The sequence below is a fragment of the Melanostigma gelatinosum genome (assembly GCF_949748355.1).
Source record: "Melanostigma gelatinosum genome assembly, chromosome: 5".
NCBI lineage: Eukaryota > Metazoa > Chordata > Actinopteri > Perciformes > Zoarcidae > Melanostigma > Melanostigma gelatinosum.
Window position 1 is genome coordinate 20,224,994 of NC_136638.1, and position 18,539 is coordinate 20,243,532.

An 18,539-nucleotide genomic window follows, 5' to 3' on the forward strand; every position below is an offset into this window, starting at 1 on the left:
CCCCCCCCCCCCCCCCAGCTTAGCTTGCTGTGAATCAGAGGATCTAGTTTACTGTAGCCCCTGCAGAACCGGCTCTCAGTCCATAACAAGCGTGAATACAAGGATTTAAATAGAACACACACACAAAGCATGAAAGGTTTCTGACTCAAATCAGAGGGAGTCCTTCCCTCAGATACGTCTAAGTGAGGCCATTCATCAAAGGATGACCCCTGGCACTTTAGCAGAGAAGTTTCAAAGCGCTTCAAACCACACGTTTCACACACTCATACACAAACACAGCACACAGTACACTGACCCATTACTGCTTCCATTACACACACAGAGGGTGAGACACATAGCGTCAGACAAACAGCGCACTGCCCGCGCTGTATTGGAAACGTCGTCACATGGCGGGTGCTGCCAAGAACAACTCTCACCCTGCTAAGCTGTGGGGAGACCAGGCGAAAGGTTTGCCAGTAGAGGCGGCTGACTGAAACTATGTTATCTCCAGTGGAAACATCATGATATCAGTTTAAGTGCTATTCGTGGGCCAAGTTCTGCTGCGTTAGAGGAGGAGATGCCAGCGATTTTGAGTGTGTGCTAAAGTGGAAACGGGTAGGGTGTGTGTGCTCCTCTATCTTTGTGAAGGGTCATTTGAGTTAGACATTAAACAAGCATGAATACATTTATACAACACTGACGTATTATGTCCTTCTTAAGTTGATATGATGAATTTGTTGGCAAACTGTTGCCAAGTTGGCCTCTCTTTTAGCTCTGTGTTTGTCCCAGTTATTTCCTCAGGTAAAACGTATGCGTCTTAAAACCACGTTGATGTGGGCGAAGTAAAGTTAACGGTTAAAGCCTCAGAAACCTAAAACAATGAGCTGAAAGATGCTGCAGGGTCAGATGAATATTGTATGTGGTTTCATCACTACGAGCAGCACTTCTCATTAAGATGTAAAAAATGAAAAAGCATTGGTCCAAGGTTGGGCAATGATTTTCCACAGATGACCACATCAGAAAATCACACAGAGTCAGGAGTCAAACTTATGCAGATACTGCCTGCCTTGTAAAAATAAAATGAATTGTTTTGGTCTATTTTCAGCCGCGGATTTCAGCAGCAGCGGGGTTGTGTATTAACAAGTGTCCATATGCAGTGTAATGACAGTCACCCAATGGAAAAGAGTGGCTTATTGGTGTGTTTTTAACTGTTTCTGGACAACGGTATAGTTATGCATCACAGACGAACAACCCATATCAAAACAAATCATAAGCGGGATCAGTTCATTTTTGGTCTTTTCTTTTGATTTGCTAGAAATAAAATGGATATCACCAGACCTTATCCTTTAAGATGCAGATCAGGGTTTTGCCAATGTCAATATGTCAAGGAAGGTCAGTACGAATGGATTAATGAGATGCTGTGTGACTTGCAAGACAACAGGACAGACTCGACGCGCAGAGTCGTCTGTCGGCATCACAGACATCGGTTCCAAGAATGAAAGACAGCAACCAGGGAACACGTGATGTCTAAACTGGGGAAATAAAGGTATTGTCAGAATACACATTGAAGACTTTTTCATTTCCTGGATTCTTCAAGCAAATCTCAGAACTGATAGAATAAGTAGCCCAGCATGAGAGAGACCAACCTTTGTTACGAACGTGAATACACCGATTAATGTGTCAATCAATCCGTGTGTCCTTGAGAGCGACACTGAGCTGCTATCAGCTCAACACCGGTCGGTAGCTGTGGATAAGAATCATCATGTTTTGTGTGTAAATATTAAGGGTGTTGCTGTTTAGAAAGCCTTGAGTTTTATATGTAGCGTTACTCAGTGTTTTCAGAGTTGGGAAACTCTATTGCCTGCTAATAACGGTTGTATCTTCACATTTCTTGACACGGTCAAACAGAAATCCAACTCCCCAATCAGTCGGAGAGATTACAGAGAGAGGCTTAGCGCTCGGTTCAATGATTAATTAATGCATAGCAGATAGGAGCTTCTGCTGTTTTAGGAGATCGGAGCCAGCGAGTGTGTTGCCTCGGGGCCCAGAGAAGTCTTGAGCACAGCCCCATTCCTATCTCCTGTCTTCCCCCTCTCTTTGTCTTGCAATTGCAGAGATGTTGCGCAAGCTGGAAAAAATATGCGAGGGTATGTGATGGGCCACGTTGACACAGCAGAGATAAGTGGAACCAGGCTTTCTGTTTCGTTGCATTGCATTGTGTCACCACAGTGAGGACGTGCATCGGAGGGGCAGATGATACCGTACGAAGACCATCAAATGATACGACAACACTTTCATCATAAATAGACATCAGATTGGATACAAACAGAACAGTTTTGTTCAAATCCTTGTATTTTTAGTATTGTTTGGCAACGAACTAATTTGGTTACGGTTCGGGAAATATTAAATCTGCACAATGTCACAAGATCATGTGAGAATCATAATGCCAAATTGTTCAGACTGTAGCCCAACTAATACTGTGTTTTTTAGGCAGATACCAAGAACAATCGAGAGTTTAAAAAAACCAGATGACAACATAGTATAGTACAGTTATAGATCGTGCTTTTTTAAACATGCACATTTGTTTTTTCGTTGCATAGTTTTTTAAGACATAAGTGAAACGTTACAGTCTATGTGAACAAACTATGTGGTGGAGACACCGTTTCTAAATGTCTCAAATCTAGTTTGGCATTTCTGTACTAAAACTAGTTGTTGATGTAATCACCAACATACACATCGATACCAACACCTGCAATACGCTTAAAACAGTCCAACATAAATTCAGACACAACTGCGGGTGTGAAGTTGTTGTTTTGAACGAATGTAGCCCATACTGTAAGGCTATTAGCATGCCCCGGTGGTCTCAAATGGCATCAGTAGATAAGTGAAAGATTTTAGCTCGAATATCAATAAATAATGTGGCCTGATAAAATGCAAGCAGCATGTTCATGTCTTGCCAACGTTCCTTGGGTTTCTCACTCGTTCTGCTTCCCTTTTTTATTTCCTGCACTGTAGGCGTAGTGTGTGTTGCGTGTGACACATTCAGGGACTTCTCTTGTGGCGCAGGACTTTACTGATGCCTTGCCTAAAGCGTCTCTTCCAACAGCCACCTTACTGAGATGTGTGGGAAACACATTTGGCGAGTAACAAGAGCAGAACAGCCACTGGGGCCGTTTGCCACAGCTGGAAATACTGTCGGCGTTTGAGGATTTACAGCTGCTGATGCCCACGGGGAGGACACTCCTGTTGCGCCTCCTCGTTACAACTATAGATGGAGATTTTGCATGTGTGTAGCTTCAAATTTTTTATGAATCTATTCCTTGAAATTCAATATCTGCTCTGTTATTTTATTGTACTGTATATATTGTGCATTCCATACGTGAACGTAAACCTGAACATATGAAAAACGAGGCCAACCTGACTCATTTCAACCAAAATAGAAAACGTCATCATATCGAAGGTATTTTCATGTCTGGCTTGCTGTAGTGTCATCCTGATCTCATCACTTAAACTTATTCTCACAAGGAGGTTAAAAAGATTGTTTTCCACCACAAACAAGACCGCTGTTCGTTGTCCATTCCAAACCAACAATCAACAGCGGTTTCTTTTAAACTTGACCTAAACTTAAGCCAGTGGTTATTCCTGTAACCATGAAGACGAAGGTCCCCTAACCTCAACTAAGTCGTGGTTTTAACCCAAACCACATGGACAAACAACATATTGTAACATTTAATTAGGAGGAGTTGTTGGTTCTAACTGAAGAAACCCTTTAGAAGAATAGCAAAATAGATTTGATCAAAACTAGATTCAGCTTCTTATAGACATATTTGATAAACAGGTTGGTCGTTTTGTAGCAATAGACTTTTAGTGTGTTTGTGTCAACAGCTCATTTCTATTCATATGCATTAAGAATAACTTTATAGAAATAGCTAATCTTCCAGCTGATGGCCGTGTTTACTTATATCGGTCATACAGAGGCGTAAAATGAGACGGTTTCACAACCAGTTAAAAGTTCCTCACAGTAACTTTGAATAACAGAGTTATTAACAATGTCACCGAATAGACCCTCAGGTAAACAGGAAAAATGTAGGTCACATTTGAAATATTTGGCCCAGAAGCTCAAACCAAATCAATCAGTATTACAGTAATACCATGAGACTGAGCAAATATGTGCATGGCATCCTGGGAAAATGATGCCGTGTTCATACCCTGAAATAAACCACTGAATCCCAAAACGATTCTCAGGCAGCAGTGAAAGCAAAATCCTTCAAGCGACTAAATGATTGATGGCCCACACACACCTCCAATTACAAACCCCCCAAGCAGCAGCATCAATGCACTGAGCCTGGGCTGCCTGTGGGGGGCGCTAGCAAGGGAAAGACCAGACGAATATAGCTGGAGGATAAGCAACAACAGACCAGAAGAGGAGTAGAAAAAAAAGTAAAGCCTGAATGAGAAAATGAATGAGAATAACAGGCCCTGAATGAGGAGCGCATCAACAGATATCTGTCCTTGTGAATAGAGACGGGAACATTGTTGGAATGACACAAACAGAGAGGCAAAAACAAACTCAGAGGTCTCCTCTTGCCCTCAGACAGACACTGAGCGTGGGCGGCTGGCTCGCTGCAGTTATCCGAGCCATGCAGCAAATACATTCATAACATGCCACCAAGACACCCACACCAACGTCGGTGGGCATTCCCTGCAGTGCAAAAGTGGGGGCCCCTCCCCATGTGGCACAAAGTAAATCTCCACAATGTGTTATATTGTTACCCATGACACTGTCATCAACGAAGTCTCGTGGGAAATGCATTTGAAGAAGTCATACAGTTTACTGCTACTACTACACTAGAGATTTGTGATGATTCAGCGTCAAGCTACCGTGTGTTTGACTGCCATAGAGTGCAAAGTACGCGTCTCAGTGGAAATACGGCTTGATCACATCGCTAACACTACCATACGCTGAGCAAGAGATGACTTACAAAAACACACTGACATGTACATCCCATTTAGCGGACTTTAAAGGAATAGCCCGACATGTTTTGGGAAACATGCTTGTATAAGTGAATAAGAAGCCGCAGCCGGTTAGCTGAGCTTGACTGGATAGCCATGTGCGTCATTTTCTCCTTTGAGATGTATTAGAGCTGTGTACACTCAAAGCAAATGAACACAAATGAAGGAATGTAAAAGAGAATGCCAGATAATTCCCTGATTGTCCATTGAGTGAATCACACAGCCATTGAAACTTTTCTCCAAAGTAAATAGCTTAAATTCACTGAAACCACCCACACTCTCACACTGTATTGTCTTACACAACAGTTACAGATGGCTGAATGGCCCCAGCAATAAGCTTGCAGTAACATATGTCTGTTTTTTATATATTCATAATCAGTCAGCGGTGATTATGAGAGACAGCGAAAAATAATGTTGCGGCCCATTTGTTTGGTGCTATTATCTGAATCCTGCGTAAGACATTAAACCACAACATGGTATAGCACAAAACACACATCAATAAGAACAGCATGTCTGCAGCTTTTCGCCCATGGCATCAAAGCACTGTTTTGCAGTCAATAACACATGCTACGCAGCTGGTGAGTGTTTGTAGAACGGCTCACAGTTTTATGATTTTGCCTACTTTCCATACAAGTTGCCCAAAAAGTGATCAAGTCTTTAACCTTCTGTTATCAGCACCGAGTCCAATTAGCTGAGCGACACTGTGTCACACTGATAAATTCTCTGTGGCTCTGCCATCTGTAAACATTTAGAGAATGCATTTTGTGCGCTATTAACTCCTTATCTTAATTTGTCTGAGTTTTTTTTTTTCAGAAATGGCTGCTTTCACATCAAATTTTGGAGCGGGGATTATTCTTCAGCCGTGCGAGCACCGGGACTCTGGGGATGGCAGTGGCTCACCCGGACGCTCCCAAGCTTGTTGTTGTTGTTTTAACATACAGTACATTTCCCCAAAAGTCACAAACAGCCCATGAAATTAGGAATAGTAATTACACTTTATTCATTCAGCATCTAAATCAGGGGTCTCAAACTCCCGGCCCGCGGGCCGAATCCGGCCCGCCACGTCATTTTATGTGGCCCGCGAAGTTTAAGTTAGACTAATAATAATAAAAATATCCCCATAGTCGAAATTATGAGATAGAAAGTCGAAGTTATTAGATAGAAAGTCATAACTATAATAGAAAGTCATAATTCTGAGATAGAAAGTCAAATTTATGAGATTGAAAGTCAAAATTATGAGATTGAAAGTCAAAATTATGAAATAGAAAGTCAAATTATGAGATACTTAAACAATTAGAAGCAGCTCTTTGACTGGTTACTGTACATTTGACATGGAAATGTATTGTGCGCATTGAAGACTACTTTAAACTGTGAATGCAGAGAGTTATTTAACAATATGTTTCGAGTAGTTACATTTACAACCGGCCCTTTGTGGGCGACCATGATGCTGATGTGGCCCGTAGTGAAGATGAGTTTGAGACCCCGGATCTAAATGTTTTATGATTAGTGGCCGGCGCTGCTCGAGCAATGAAAGACAGCGGAGGAGATCGATAGTCTCAATGAAGCCAGGTCTTTTATTTTATATACTGACATAGGCTACAGTCTATTTATTTATTTATTTATTTGTTTACAGGCCTACATATGAGTTAATTAGTTTGTTAATCGTTGTAATTTATTTGATATTGCACTTTTTTTAGCCATTTTAGTTTCAATAAAAAGTGAAATCCTTAAAAGTCAGTTGTTCTCTGCTGAGACTATAACAGCAAAATAAAGTACAATATGAGTGAATAATGACCACAAGTTTGACAGCATGGGTAGTCGCCGCTGTCCCACCGCCGTTTTAATGCAGCAGATTACAAGAGCGCCAACCATGACGGCCACAATGGGATGCTTCACACTCAAACATGCCTTCCTCCCCCGTCTGCAGTATTAGCCAATATTAGCATGCTAACATGGTCAATTAACATGGTAAACATTACACCTGCTAAACATCAGCATGTTAGCATTGTCATTGTGAGCATGTTAGCATACAGATATTACCATTGAGTTCAGCGTCACACAGTTTCTTGCTTGGATTGATACTCTTGTTTAGAAATGAGGAGCTTAAGAGCACCAAAGAGGAAGTTTAATTGAAATCCAGTCAAGGTGCAGCATACTATACGGTATAATTTAGGCCTACCACAGTTTAAAGAAAGAAGCCGCCGTGACTTGGAACAGAGCCTCAACCACCTGTCAATCAATGCCAGACAGGCCATTATAAAGCCGGTCGTCTGCACTTGTCCAGCCGCTGGCAGTGAACGCAGTCAGACGTTTCCTCTGGACAGCTCTCACCCGCAAGGTTAGACAGCTTTTCAGTGAAGCTCTTTCTCATTCATTCATTCTTACACTCTTCTTTGCCTCTGCTCCTGCCGTTTCCCTGCATCCCATCTCTCCTCTGTGATGATTTAATACCAGCTGTCTGCTCTCTCTCTCTTCCCCTCCATCCCTTTCTCTCTCAGCCTGATGAAGTCAGAGTGCAGCTCTGATATAAACATCCACTGCGGGCCATCCATAGTGATCTCATTACACGCGGCTGCAGGGGAAACTGTCTTAACCAATTTCACAGCTAACCTCCCCCTCCCTCCTCCTAGATGCATCAGGGTCAAGTAAGCAATTAAGGGGCCAATTGTCTAAACAGGATGCCAGTTGAATAGAAGAAACAGAAATGATGCGGCAAGTTTCCAATTCAGCATCAAAGAACAACGCCCCCTAATTGTTTTGCACTGAGAAACCTCTCGAGTGTGACTTGTGCAATGGCAGTATTAACCCACAGTGTATCAATAATTAAGCTCACAGGAAGGAACGCTGAAATATGCATTATTGTGTGACAGCACATTGTTAGACAATACATTTTTAATTGCCTGAAATCTGACAGCGAATGGCGACAAGAATCGTTGGAGGAAAATGGAAAATAAACAACGCAAGAGACAGAATATATAAATGTTAGACCTCATTAGGCTCCATGAACCCGTGTGACTTAAACGCGCACATATTAGCACAATGTCTCGCCACAGATTCAAACACGAAAGGACAACTGCAACAGTAATTCAAAGTACAATTCTCACTTAATGTTCAGGTAGAAAAGTATTAATTACTTGCCAATTAACAGTCTGTATAGTGTAATAACTTTGATTAAGCCAAAAGCTGTCAGACTCACGAAAGGCTTTTATTATTTCCATTACATATCCCTATGCTAACTGTGTGTGGCTAATTGACAGCAACTGGGTTATCACGCTAGATTTGTTTCCAAATTTGGTCACTGTGACACAGGAAGTTGATTCGTTTTGAAAAAAAGCTTCCACAGAAATGCTCGGAGTGATTCAGTAGACCGCAAATTCGTGAAACAAACTGCTTGAAGATGAAACTGATCAGATGTTTCTTTGGGAAAATGATATGTATCCTGACAAAATCATGAAAGAAAACATTTTGAACATTTGTATTTCTTTTGAGACAGCCAACTCATACAATCAGCGGTTTGCAGCTATTGTTGCACAGAACGGACGCACTTCTCTCTCTTGTATACAAAAAGCATCTTGGCTCTATAAACATCCATCCATCCTTCCAGACCGTTACAATAAATGCCACTATAAAAGTCCTCTTACCGGATGTTGTGGGACTTGCGTTTGATCTCGTTCCAGCAGAGGTTCATTTCTCCTGTTTGGTGCGGGCCGCCACCTCTCAGTGTCCTGCACTCGGCCCCCTCCTCCTGGCCCTCACCGTCCACTGTGGACTGGCACGGCACACAGTGGCATCCCGGCCACGAGGGCCGCCCCGCAGCTAAGGACAAGAAACAGCAGGGGGACACCCAGGTCAGACAATTTATTTTCCCTTTTTTGGATTGAGCCTGCTAATAATTAATATTCTGTTCTGATATATAAAGCAACAGATGGGATAAGAACAACTTTTTGGCGACCTCAGAGGTTCATCAAACAAGACGTTGTGGAAGACAAAACAACGTATTGTTCAATAAAAATTCACAAAACACCATAAAATGTTCAACTTTTGCCACAACGCAACATCATCCATCAAGGCACTGCACGGGTCCATCAAAGACATTCAAGCGCATGTTTCTGGTTGATTACTTTGCAACATGAATGAAGAGTTTCTACCGTTCACTTTGCAATCGTCGAGTAATCCAGAGCAGTACAAACGAAATCTAGTATTATGAACTACTGTGCAGTGCTGTAGTGTCTGATAAGCCTTCCAACTTGTCTCTCATGTGCAGCCACTGTTTTCTGTCTAAACACCCACTCAGAATGAGTGAGCAGAATTTCAAATGTTATTGAGTCATGTTCCTACAGACAAAAATGTACTTTATAGCTTTACCCATATTCACATTTGAACACATTTATACCAAACCACTCTAAAACCAACAAATAGAAATCCTCATCGACATTCTCCATTTTGGGAGGTGAGCAGCAGGTTTACTGTTCGTTAAGACCTGATCAATGAAAGGGGAAACATTGGGACACATGAATCCGTAACATGAATGATCTGTCTCGTCCATGACAAGAAAATGAAAAGACTGTGCAGGGCAGAACCTGCATTTCTGATTTAAAAAAGAAACAGGTCAAGATGAGCTGAACAATAAAGCAGCAGGGAGATACAGTCTACCTCGAGGTAACACACCCACCGTGTTAAAGAAAAGCGCCACCCACACACACGCACACGCGCACACACACACACACACACACACACAGGAGAAGTCTAGTCAACAAATCAAAGTCAAATTGAATAACTGTGTCATGTGTGCAAGATAGAAAACCTGAATCATGAGACGCCAGCAGTTTCATCCCATTATTCCATTCCATTAAACTCAAGGAAACAAACGCTGACAAAAAGCCTTTCACAGACTTTCAGAGTGAGGGGGCATTTGAGGCTAGACCTGAAGAGGTGCAATCCCCTTGATGGCGCTGTGGGGGAAAAACATTTCAAGGAGGCAGTCCACACATGCACGGACACACACACACGCACACACACGCCACAATAAGTGGCAGAAGAAGCTTTCCCTGGTTCACAGGTCGTGATAAATCTTGTGTTTGGTCACTGGGCTGTCAGAGGCTTCTCGTCTTTTCCGTTCATTTCACAACCTTTACCTCTGCAGCAGCTGGGCCTCTCAGCTAACACCTTCAGCCTTATCACACACACACACACACATATACACACACACACACACACACACACGCACGAATTGCATTCAATTGGTAATAAAGTCATCAAAACACAAGTCCTTAACCATTTACTGGGATATTTTGTGGAAACACTAGTTGTACCTTATGGTTTTTTGTTTTTATATCACCAATAGGCAATTCAAAATTGTATTTATACGCATTTAACATTGTTTCATGTTTATTCAAGCTGCGACGATTCGTTAATTAGTCGATTTCAATCTCTGGTGCCAGCGTCTCCAATGTGGGGATTTTCTGCTTTTCTCTGTTTTATATTCTGTATTTATATCATTCAGTCTTTTTTTGCACCATTTGTATTATATTATATATTTATATAATTATATATAGACTTTTTATTTCTCACGTTATTGTTGATGATTGTTGCTTTTCATATACATTCATATAATACTTATAGATACTATTTCTTAGTACTTGTGTACATCGCAGTGTTGTCTATTTTGTTCCTTTATTTGTTCAGCTTTGTTGTCTCTTTAGCTGTTAAGTCAGTTTCTGTGTGAGTACATTGAGATGCAAAAAAAATAAAACAGTCAAATTCCTTGCACGTGCCAATAAAGGTGATTCAAAACTGAATATCTTTGGGTTTTGGATCGTTGATCGGGCAAAACAAGACATCTGAAGAGATCACCTTGAATTCTGGGAAACTGGGATGGAAACTTTCAGATGTTTTATAGACTAATGATGATTAATCGATGAACAATGAAAATAATCAAAAGAAGAATCAATAAAGAAAATCATTGGTAACAACCCTAATGCTTACTTTATATGTCAAATGTAATTTCTCGAGGATTTCACACGTTGAAAATGTACTTCGACTGCAGATAGCCATCTCTGTTTGGTAGAGGATCAGTTAAGAAACACAAATAATTTTTTGTTGTTTGATCTCCCATTGCTGTTTTTCTGGGTGGGATCATTAAAGGGTTAACCAACTCACTGTTTACCTTTGAGCGCTTCTCTCTCGAGCTCAGGTGGTTTGTCTGAAACACATTGAGCCTGAAATGAACACGGAAGAAAGAAATTGTTGTTGCAGTGTCAACATTTGATTGAACGACTCCCAAGGGAGGGAAAGACTTTCAGTGGACTCATCTCCTTTCTTTATCTTCATCCTTCCCTCCTCCTCCTCCTCCATACACATTCATTATTCTCTCCACCTTTCCAGTTTGTTCTACAGACCACCTCACCCCAGATTGGCCAAATGCATTTTTTTTTCCAATTCCACATGAATCATGACCATCTCGCTCCCACTGCTATCTCCCTTGATCTCTCCGCTTCCTTCCCTTCCTTTTCTTCCTCAGACAGCTCTGGTTAGTGTAGGTGAGTCTATGAATCAGCCCTCCTCTCCCACTTTGTCCTGCTCTCACTGTCTTTCTCTTCGCTGGTAATCAGAGGTCATGTGACCTCACTTGATCTCAAACATTCACTTAAAACGCCTTTATATTCTTTGTACAAAGTTGATTCACCTCACTGCTGTGTTTGTGAATAAAACATGGAAATGAGGCCGCAGAGGCTCCACACGACACAATGATCTTTAAGAGACGGAAAGGCAGCATGATTGTTTGTTTGCTTTGGAAAGCTGACTCTTCAAGATGTGAAATGGAGTTGCACAATGACAACCATCAACCACATCACTGACAAACACCAAGAGGATGCCCTGGAGCTGAGAGATAGCTCTGAGAGAGGTTTGTTTCAGGAGAGAAGAGGTAAGCGAGTGACAGACAGCGCTGCGACCTCAAATCTCTCTTCTCCTCCTTCAACTTTTTCAGCATCAGCATCACGCAGGCATGTATCAGCCCAAAGTGCAAGGTGGGTCTGTCTCCAGCTTTAAACTTCAAAAACATGACTCAAGCTTTAAACATGCATTATTTATGGACTTGATCGGATATGGCGTTGCTCAGTCAGGCGCATGTGCTGCGTGTTTTCAAAAGACGCTGAAAAACCATCAGAGATTTCACTAACATGCCACAAAGTGACACAGACAATATTCATCTTGCTGCGATGGCTACGACTCTCACTTCCATGTACTCTTGACTGTTTCCTGTAGAAACCATAGCTTAACTCTTTTAAAAATTGCTCAATTATGTGAACAGTGCAGACAGAATATCTGCATATTCATCTCTCGAGCCAAGGCAACCTGGAAGGACACTTTCCGGACAATATGTGAATTTCAAATCAAAGGAGATGAAGATGATACAAAATAGCACACAGAGCTTTGCTGGATTTCTGAGCAAACGAGAAAAGACGGTTCAACTGTGCAGATAAAGCATCAGAGGATCAAAGCCAGTGTGCCGCCACACCATGTCTACGCGTTGATATTAATCTGAAGGAATCAAGACTGTAGCTGAGATTTCCCTGAGAAGCAATAAGATAGCTAGGATTTACTCTCATTACTGGAGCTCTGCAGACAGACGCAGCTCTCGCACAATGTGCAGTGCCTACCTTAAAAGTGCAGCCTTCCAGTCTTAGACTTACGTTGTTGAACCTGTCACTACGGGTAATTGAGTGTTGGCAATATTTACCTTGTCTGTGGATTGGCTTGGTGGAGAATCAAGAGATACGCTGGATGCAGAGATATATAAGAAACAAACAAGGAGAGAGTGGGAGGGAGGGAGGGGAGGACAGACAGGCATGGGGAGAGATGGGTGACCTAATAAGCAAAAACTCCTCTCTTGGTCAAAGACTTCTCTGTGCTTGTACATTCCCGCTCACACCTACATGGCTCCCCCACTCCTCAAGGCCGAGGGGACAAAAAGGCCATCTGCCTGATGTCCTTCGACCCACACACACTCTCTGACCAGTGCACAGAACAACCTGCACTAATGGTTCTGGCTTGCAGTGCTACAGTACGTTACCACATACAATGGATAATAGCAGATGACGTTTTTAATGTCACTTTTCTTTGTTTGGATTTTTAGCCACGCTAGCAGCTTGGCTGTAGGGATAGCAATGACGGGCGATCAGTCTGTCGACGGAAATATCCCAAAACTATTGGACGGAGTTGAATTTTTTACAGGCAATCATGGTGCCCAGAGGATGACTCCCATGGACTTTAGTGATTCCCCGACTTTTCCTCTATCGCCACCACAAAGTTTTGTGGATTCCTGGCATGAATTTGGTAAGGGAACCCTTGTGGGGTTCTTGAGCCCCAAGTTGGGAACCACTGATCTATATTTCAGCTATTAGAAACAGGAGCAGGCAAGACGTTTACCAGAGTGCATGACTACAGCTGTGAAACATGTCCTTCCATTCATTTACTCATCTTATTAGGGACTTATCTTGGGGAAAATAATTAAATAAATAACATATAAATATAGATGGAGTGGCGATGTACTGAAATGGAACTAATGTCAAACTGTAATTGAGAACACATCCTTCTGTCAGCGAGCTTACGCCAACAACGATTTGGAAATGCTTTTACACCCACAATTACAAACACTTAAGAGAAGTGATAAAGCCCACTATGCTCTGTCCAAAAGAACTGGCGAGCGCTGATACGGACGCCCAAATCTTAGCGGCTGGGCTTCACTGAATGTGGTGAGCGCTGATTTAACTTCAACAATTAAATCCCAAGCCAACAATCACTCCGTATCAGTGTCCAGGAGGCCTGCTGGTAATTATAGTCAGGCAACTGTACTCGTGCATAGCTGTGTGTATAGGATAGGTGTGTGCATAGGTGTGTGTATAGGTGTGTATGTGTGTCTCTGTGTGTTTATTCCTGGCTCTTGGCTGTGTGCCTGATGAGGGTTAGTGGAGGTTGGACCACTGCTGGACCACCTGCTGCTCTGCCCTGCTGTTCCACAGCCCCTCAACAGCCACCAGTTAACCAGTTAGAAGGGAGAGGGGAAAACACGCACACACACACACACACACACACACACACACACACACACACACACACACACACACACCTACACACACACACCCTCCAGCTCTCAGTCCCTTCTCTGCTGCTGATGCAGGATGAGGGAGCTGAGCTTCCCCTCACAGCTGCAACCGTCACACACTGCTGGAGGGACTGGAGAGGCTCCAATGACACAGCGCACACACACACATACATACATACTCACATAGGAACTCTTCAATACCGTCTATTCAATGGTAGGCATGCAAAGAGACACACACTTACTGTAAGAAAAACGACACCAGCTATACCCTCCACCCCCCTGCTGGGCGCAGGCAGGTGTCAAACTGTTTCTTTTGCCCCTTGAAATATTGCCGCACTCTTCCCGAGCTCGACTCCGTTTGTCTGCAGGCGTGTGGCACGGTGATTTGCAACTGGAAGCACCGAACAGAACAGCAGCGGACGGGGAAAAGTTTCACTTCCCCATCTTTCTCCCGCCGTCTTCCTCCAGCACTCCCATAACGACTGCACATTGTCACGCATGTGTTTTGCCCTTCAACTGCCTATTTCGTCACCTTTCCTACTTTATTATCTTTCAATGACAAAGGGATTTCCCCCAGGAGCAAACACGGCATCTACACATTTATTTATACTTACACGGTGCCATTGTTTGGGGTGGTTTGAATTGAGAGCGGTGAAATAGCGGCGGTGATATAAGAGCTCAGCTGAGTAATTAACGTCATTACTGCTGGAGGTGGAATTGGGAAAGTCTTATTTGAACACTTTATAGGAGGCTCATGGTCTTGATTGTAGCATCAGGTTCGGGTGGTTATGCTTATGTTTTCATTCAACTGCACAGTGAGTAAAGTGCTTCCAGAGCAACTGACAATCAAAGGAAAATATTATTCTGTGGTAGATTTAGTTTTGTGTGTATGTTGTGCAGTAATCGGCTTGATAGGCCCACACACTGGGAGAGTCGCTGGTCACCAAGGTAATTATCCCCACTGTTAGCTCTTGAAATCTCCCCTTTTATTTCCCTCAAATAACAAAAAGGTTGTCAAAGCCATCAAATTCACTTTGTAAGCTTGTTCCACCTCTTCAATAAAGCTATATGAAGTTTACACTGAATGAAATGTTGAAACCTCTGTTTCAGACTGTATGTTTTTATGGCTGCACCATTTCATCAAATGTCTTAGATATCTTGTGCATCATTATGCACATCAACACTTTTTATACAAAAGAACTATAGATTTTCAGTGCTTATGACCATCACCCGTCACACAGCGCAGCACAACTGTCATTGCTAGTTTCAGACCAATGAAGTCGTCTTTTTGTCTTTTTTTTTGCCGCATTACTATCTTGACACAGCAGAAAGGAATTGCGGCATAGACCAGGTCTTAAATCGGCGTAGTATTTTCCTGATATTTAAAGGGCACATTATTCTGACGGTAAGATGAGCCTCACAACACGCAAACTCTGCTGGCTACAAACACGAGGCCGCGCAGCACATCTTTCCTCCTCATTTAAATATGTCACTGGTGCATTTGCTCAGAGTTGTCCCCCTACAATATGCCAGGGACACATTAATTCAGCACCCCCCTGTCAATGAACAGCGACAAATAGTAAACAGAGCGCCTTCTTAATCAGGAAACAGAATATGAATCTCACCGATAAAATACAATGCTAGGGCTCTACCGAATAGTTGGAAGCTTTGGAGCGTCGTTCAAAAAGTTGACATTCAAATTCTAAAACAACATTTAAATACCGCGCAGCTTTTTTCATTCATCCTGCCTCATTAAAGGTTTTCTGTCTCTACAGGGTACAGAAAAACGAGTTAATCTTAAGCAGCTACACTTTTGTAATGGCGTCTTCACAGTTCTTGGTAATAAATCACGAACGGCCCTCACGAACGCAAAGAAAGTTCAGCACATTGCACAAGTCCTTGAATCACTGCATTTGCTTCCTGTGTGTAAAGGGTTTGATTTTAAAAAACTTTGAAAGAACATCTTATGGTATGTCAAATATATTTGATACATTTCTAAGCCCTCTGTAGTGTCTGAATGGTGCTCTACTCTAATGGTGCACCATCCCCTGAGGTAAATATCTGCAGTTGCACTTGCTGCTGCCCCTATGTTCACCAGCTTGTTTACTAACTTACTTTCTAACTTTGGCTGGCATTCGGCGCTGAGCAGGCAGTCTACGGTGGGTTTATCGGAGGTTGGTTTTCTTGTGCAGAAAACAATCATGTTAGGTGAAGTGAGAGTGAATAAAAAAACAGAGTTGCTGTGGCCACACGACCAACACCATGAGCTAAAATAGGCTAAAAGTCTCCTTTAAATTAAAGGGGAAGCGCAGAGTTGGGTGATAATCTTCTTTGGGTTTGTCATTAGTAGAAACACCTTTTAAGAAGTCATTCGGTTCATTATTAAAATAAGATATTGATTAAATCAGATTTAAGTTTTCATATTCACCAGAACTTTTGACTTTTTATTAAAGAACCAAATATTTTCTGATGCAATTGTTTATCCTGTTTACTGATCATTTAACAAGGAGCGTTTCATGTGCATCCAAACCGTTGAACTGCTTCAAATGCCAATCACCAAACATTTGAACAAAATGAATTTGACTTTTACTTCAAAAAACCCAGGACACGCTGAATAACTTCCTCAGCTTTGAAGAAAACAAGGCTTTTAGGGCTCAATAGTAAGCACAAATGACTTGATAAGATGGACTTGTTTTGCAGTGTGCCCTGAGTGGTCTCTGCTTCCATAGCGAGGAATAGATCACAGCAAAATGTCCACTTAAGCTTACGTTTTGTTGATGCCACTGGTACAGACAGCATCCTAATGAGCTTATTGTGAACACTCCCCATTCTCATTTCATGCAGTCAACTTGGCCTCTCTCGCAAGAAAATTGATACAACTGTGTGACCTTAATGAAAGATGAAAAATCTCTTTTGCAATCTCACACACAGTTTATTTAATCATAATGTATTTCAATCTGCGTGTGTGGGCACGGTGCATGCGAATATCCACCTTGAGATTCACGTGTCATCTGTTTATTATAATTATGTTAATGACTAATGAAAGGAGCTTCAAATGTAGGTAATGGTTGAAGTCTTTGATCTATTTAAAGGCAGCGGATGACAGTTGAGGTATTTCATCCTATATCAAACCAACGAAAAAGAGCTCCTTTGCTTTAAAACGAATCCTGAAAAAACGACAAGCAGATAGGAATCAAAGTTACAAATTAAAAACAGAAGACCACAAGGCTTGAAATTACTGGCGAAGGAACTTGAAAATGAACTCTTCAGATTTTAGGCACATTACTGAAGCAAAACCAAAAATAAATGGTGATTAACTTAACAGATTGGAATATTTTTCTCGGATGAATGATTTCAAGCACACCTTCAAAAAAACTCGAGAGAGAGACGACTGAAAAATACACGGGCTGAAAACGCTGAGGAACGGCTGTCAGACTGAGCAGCCAGATGTACAAATCCAATTCTGCTGTGGGTGTTAAAGATGATACCACTGCTGATATCCAGTGCATTAGAACTCAAAATGAAGTGCACTAAATGTCCATATTGTAATCCCTGTAAAAGAAAGTGATATAAGTAATGCAATGTTGTGTTTAAGATGCATGCAATCCTTTCAGTCTGCAGTGGTGTAATGTACACAGAATGTGACAAGGCAACTGGCGAGCAGAGCTGGAGTAACACACCACTGAAGAGGGTTTAAAACATATCAGTTCATCTTTAACAGATTGTGTACGGTAGCCTTTTATAATTACAGTGGAAACCTCTCAGTGATCACGTTTGTCTCGGTCAAATTGATGACTATAAGTGGATGATTATTATTAAAATAAAATAAAAACCGAAATAAAAGGTGACACCTTCACTATTAACTAAATTATGACTATTTCAAAATACAGTACATTTGTTTCAAACGCAGCTTCAGCCACAGGTGCTTTCTCCATTTCCTGTCAATTCTGTCCCAATATTTGTTATCCATATAAGCGATTGATCACTGTAACGTGATCACTATGAGCAGTTTTAGCTGTATATCAAAAGGCATTTTAGGAATTAGCCAAGTAGTAAAAGCAGTTATCTCAAAGAGATCATACTCATAAAGGCAACAGCTGCATTGTTTGTGCAAAAAAAAAGAAGAAAAGTCAATAAATTAAGACAGACACTCGTGTTTCCATTTACTCACAAGTGCATCTGCTGAGTGTAGACTTAATTAAATAAAATTAACACAAAGAAATGCACATGGCGCCTTACAATTACTGTGTAAGCAGCGCTGATTAGATGCCAACCTTGGCATTGCCTCCTAACAGGCAGTGCTGTGTGGAGAGGGAACGCCTGGTTGAGAAAGGAGGTAATTTAGCAACCGCAATTGAAATCCTTACTAATTAAGATGAGTTATCTTCTACTGCAAAGACTACCAGATGAAATATTCAGCTGGGAGAGAATGCATTTTCCT

At 41.8% G+C, this 18,539-nt stretch overlaps 1 protein-coding gene across 1 annotated transcript in view; it reads right to left on the bottom strand.

The window, feature by feature from the left end:
• Window positions 1-18,539, bottom strand: part of drp2 (dystrophin related protein 2) — a 149,460-nt gene that overhangs the window by 76,793 nt on the left and 54,128 nt on the right. The window contains exon 2 of the mRNA XM_079268873.1: window positions 8,634-8,808. Within this exon, the coding sequence (XP_079124999.1) occupies window positions 8,634-8,680 (47 nt within the window). The 5' untranslated portion in view covers window positions 8,681-8,808. The remainder of the gene's footprint in view (window positions 1-8,633; window positions 8,809-18,539) is intronic.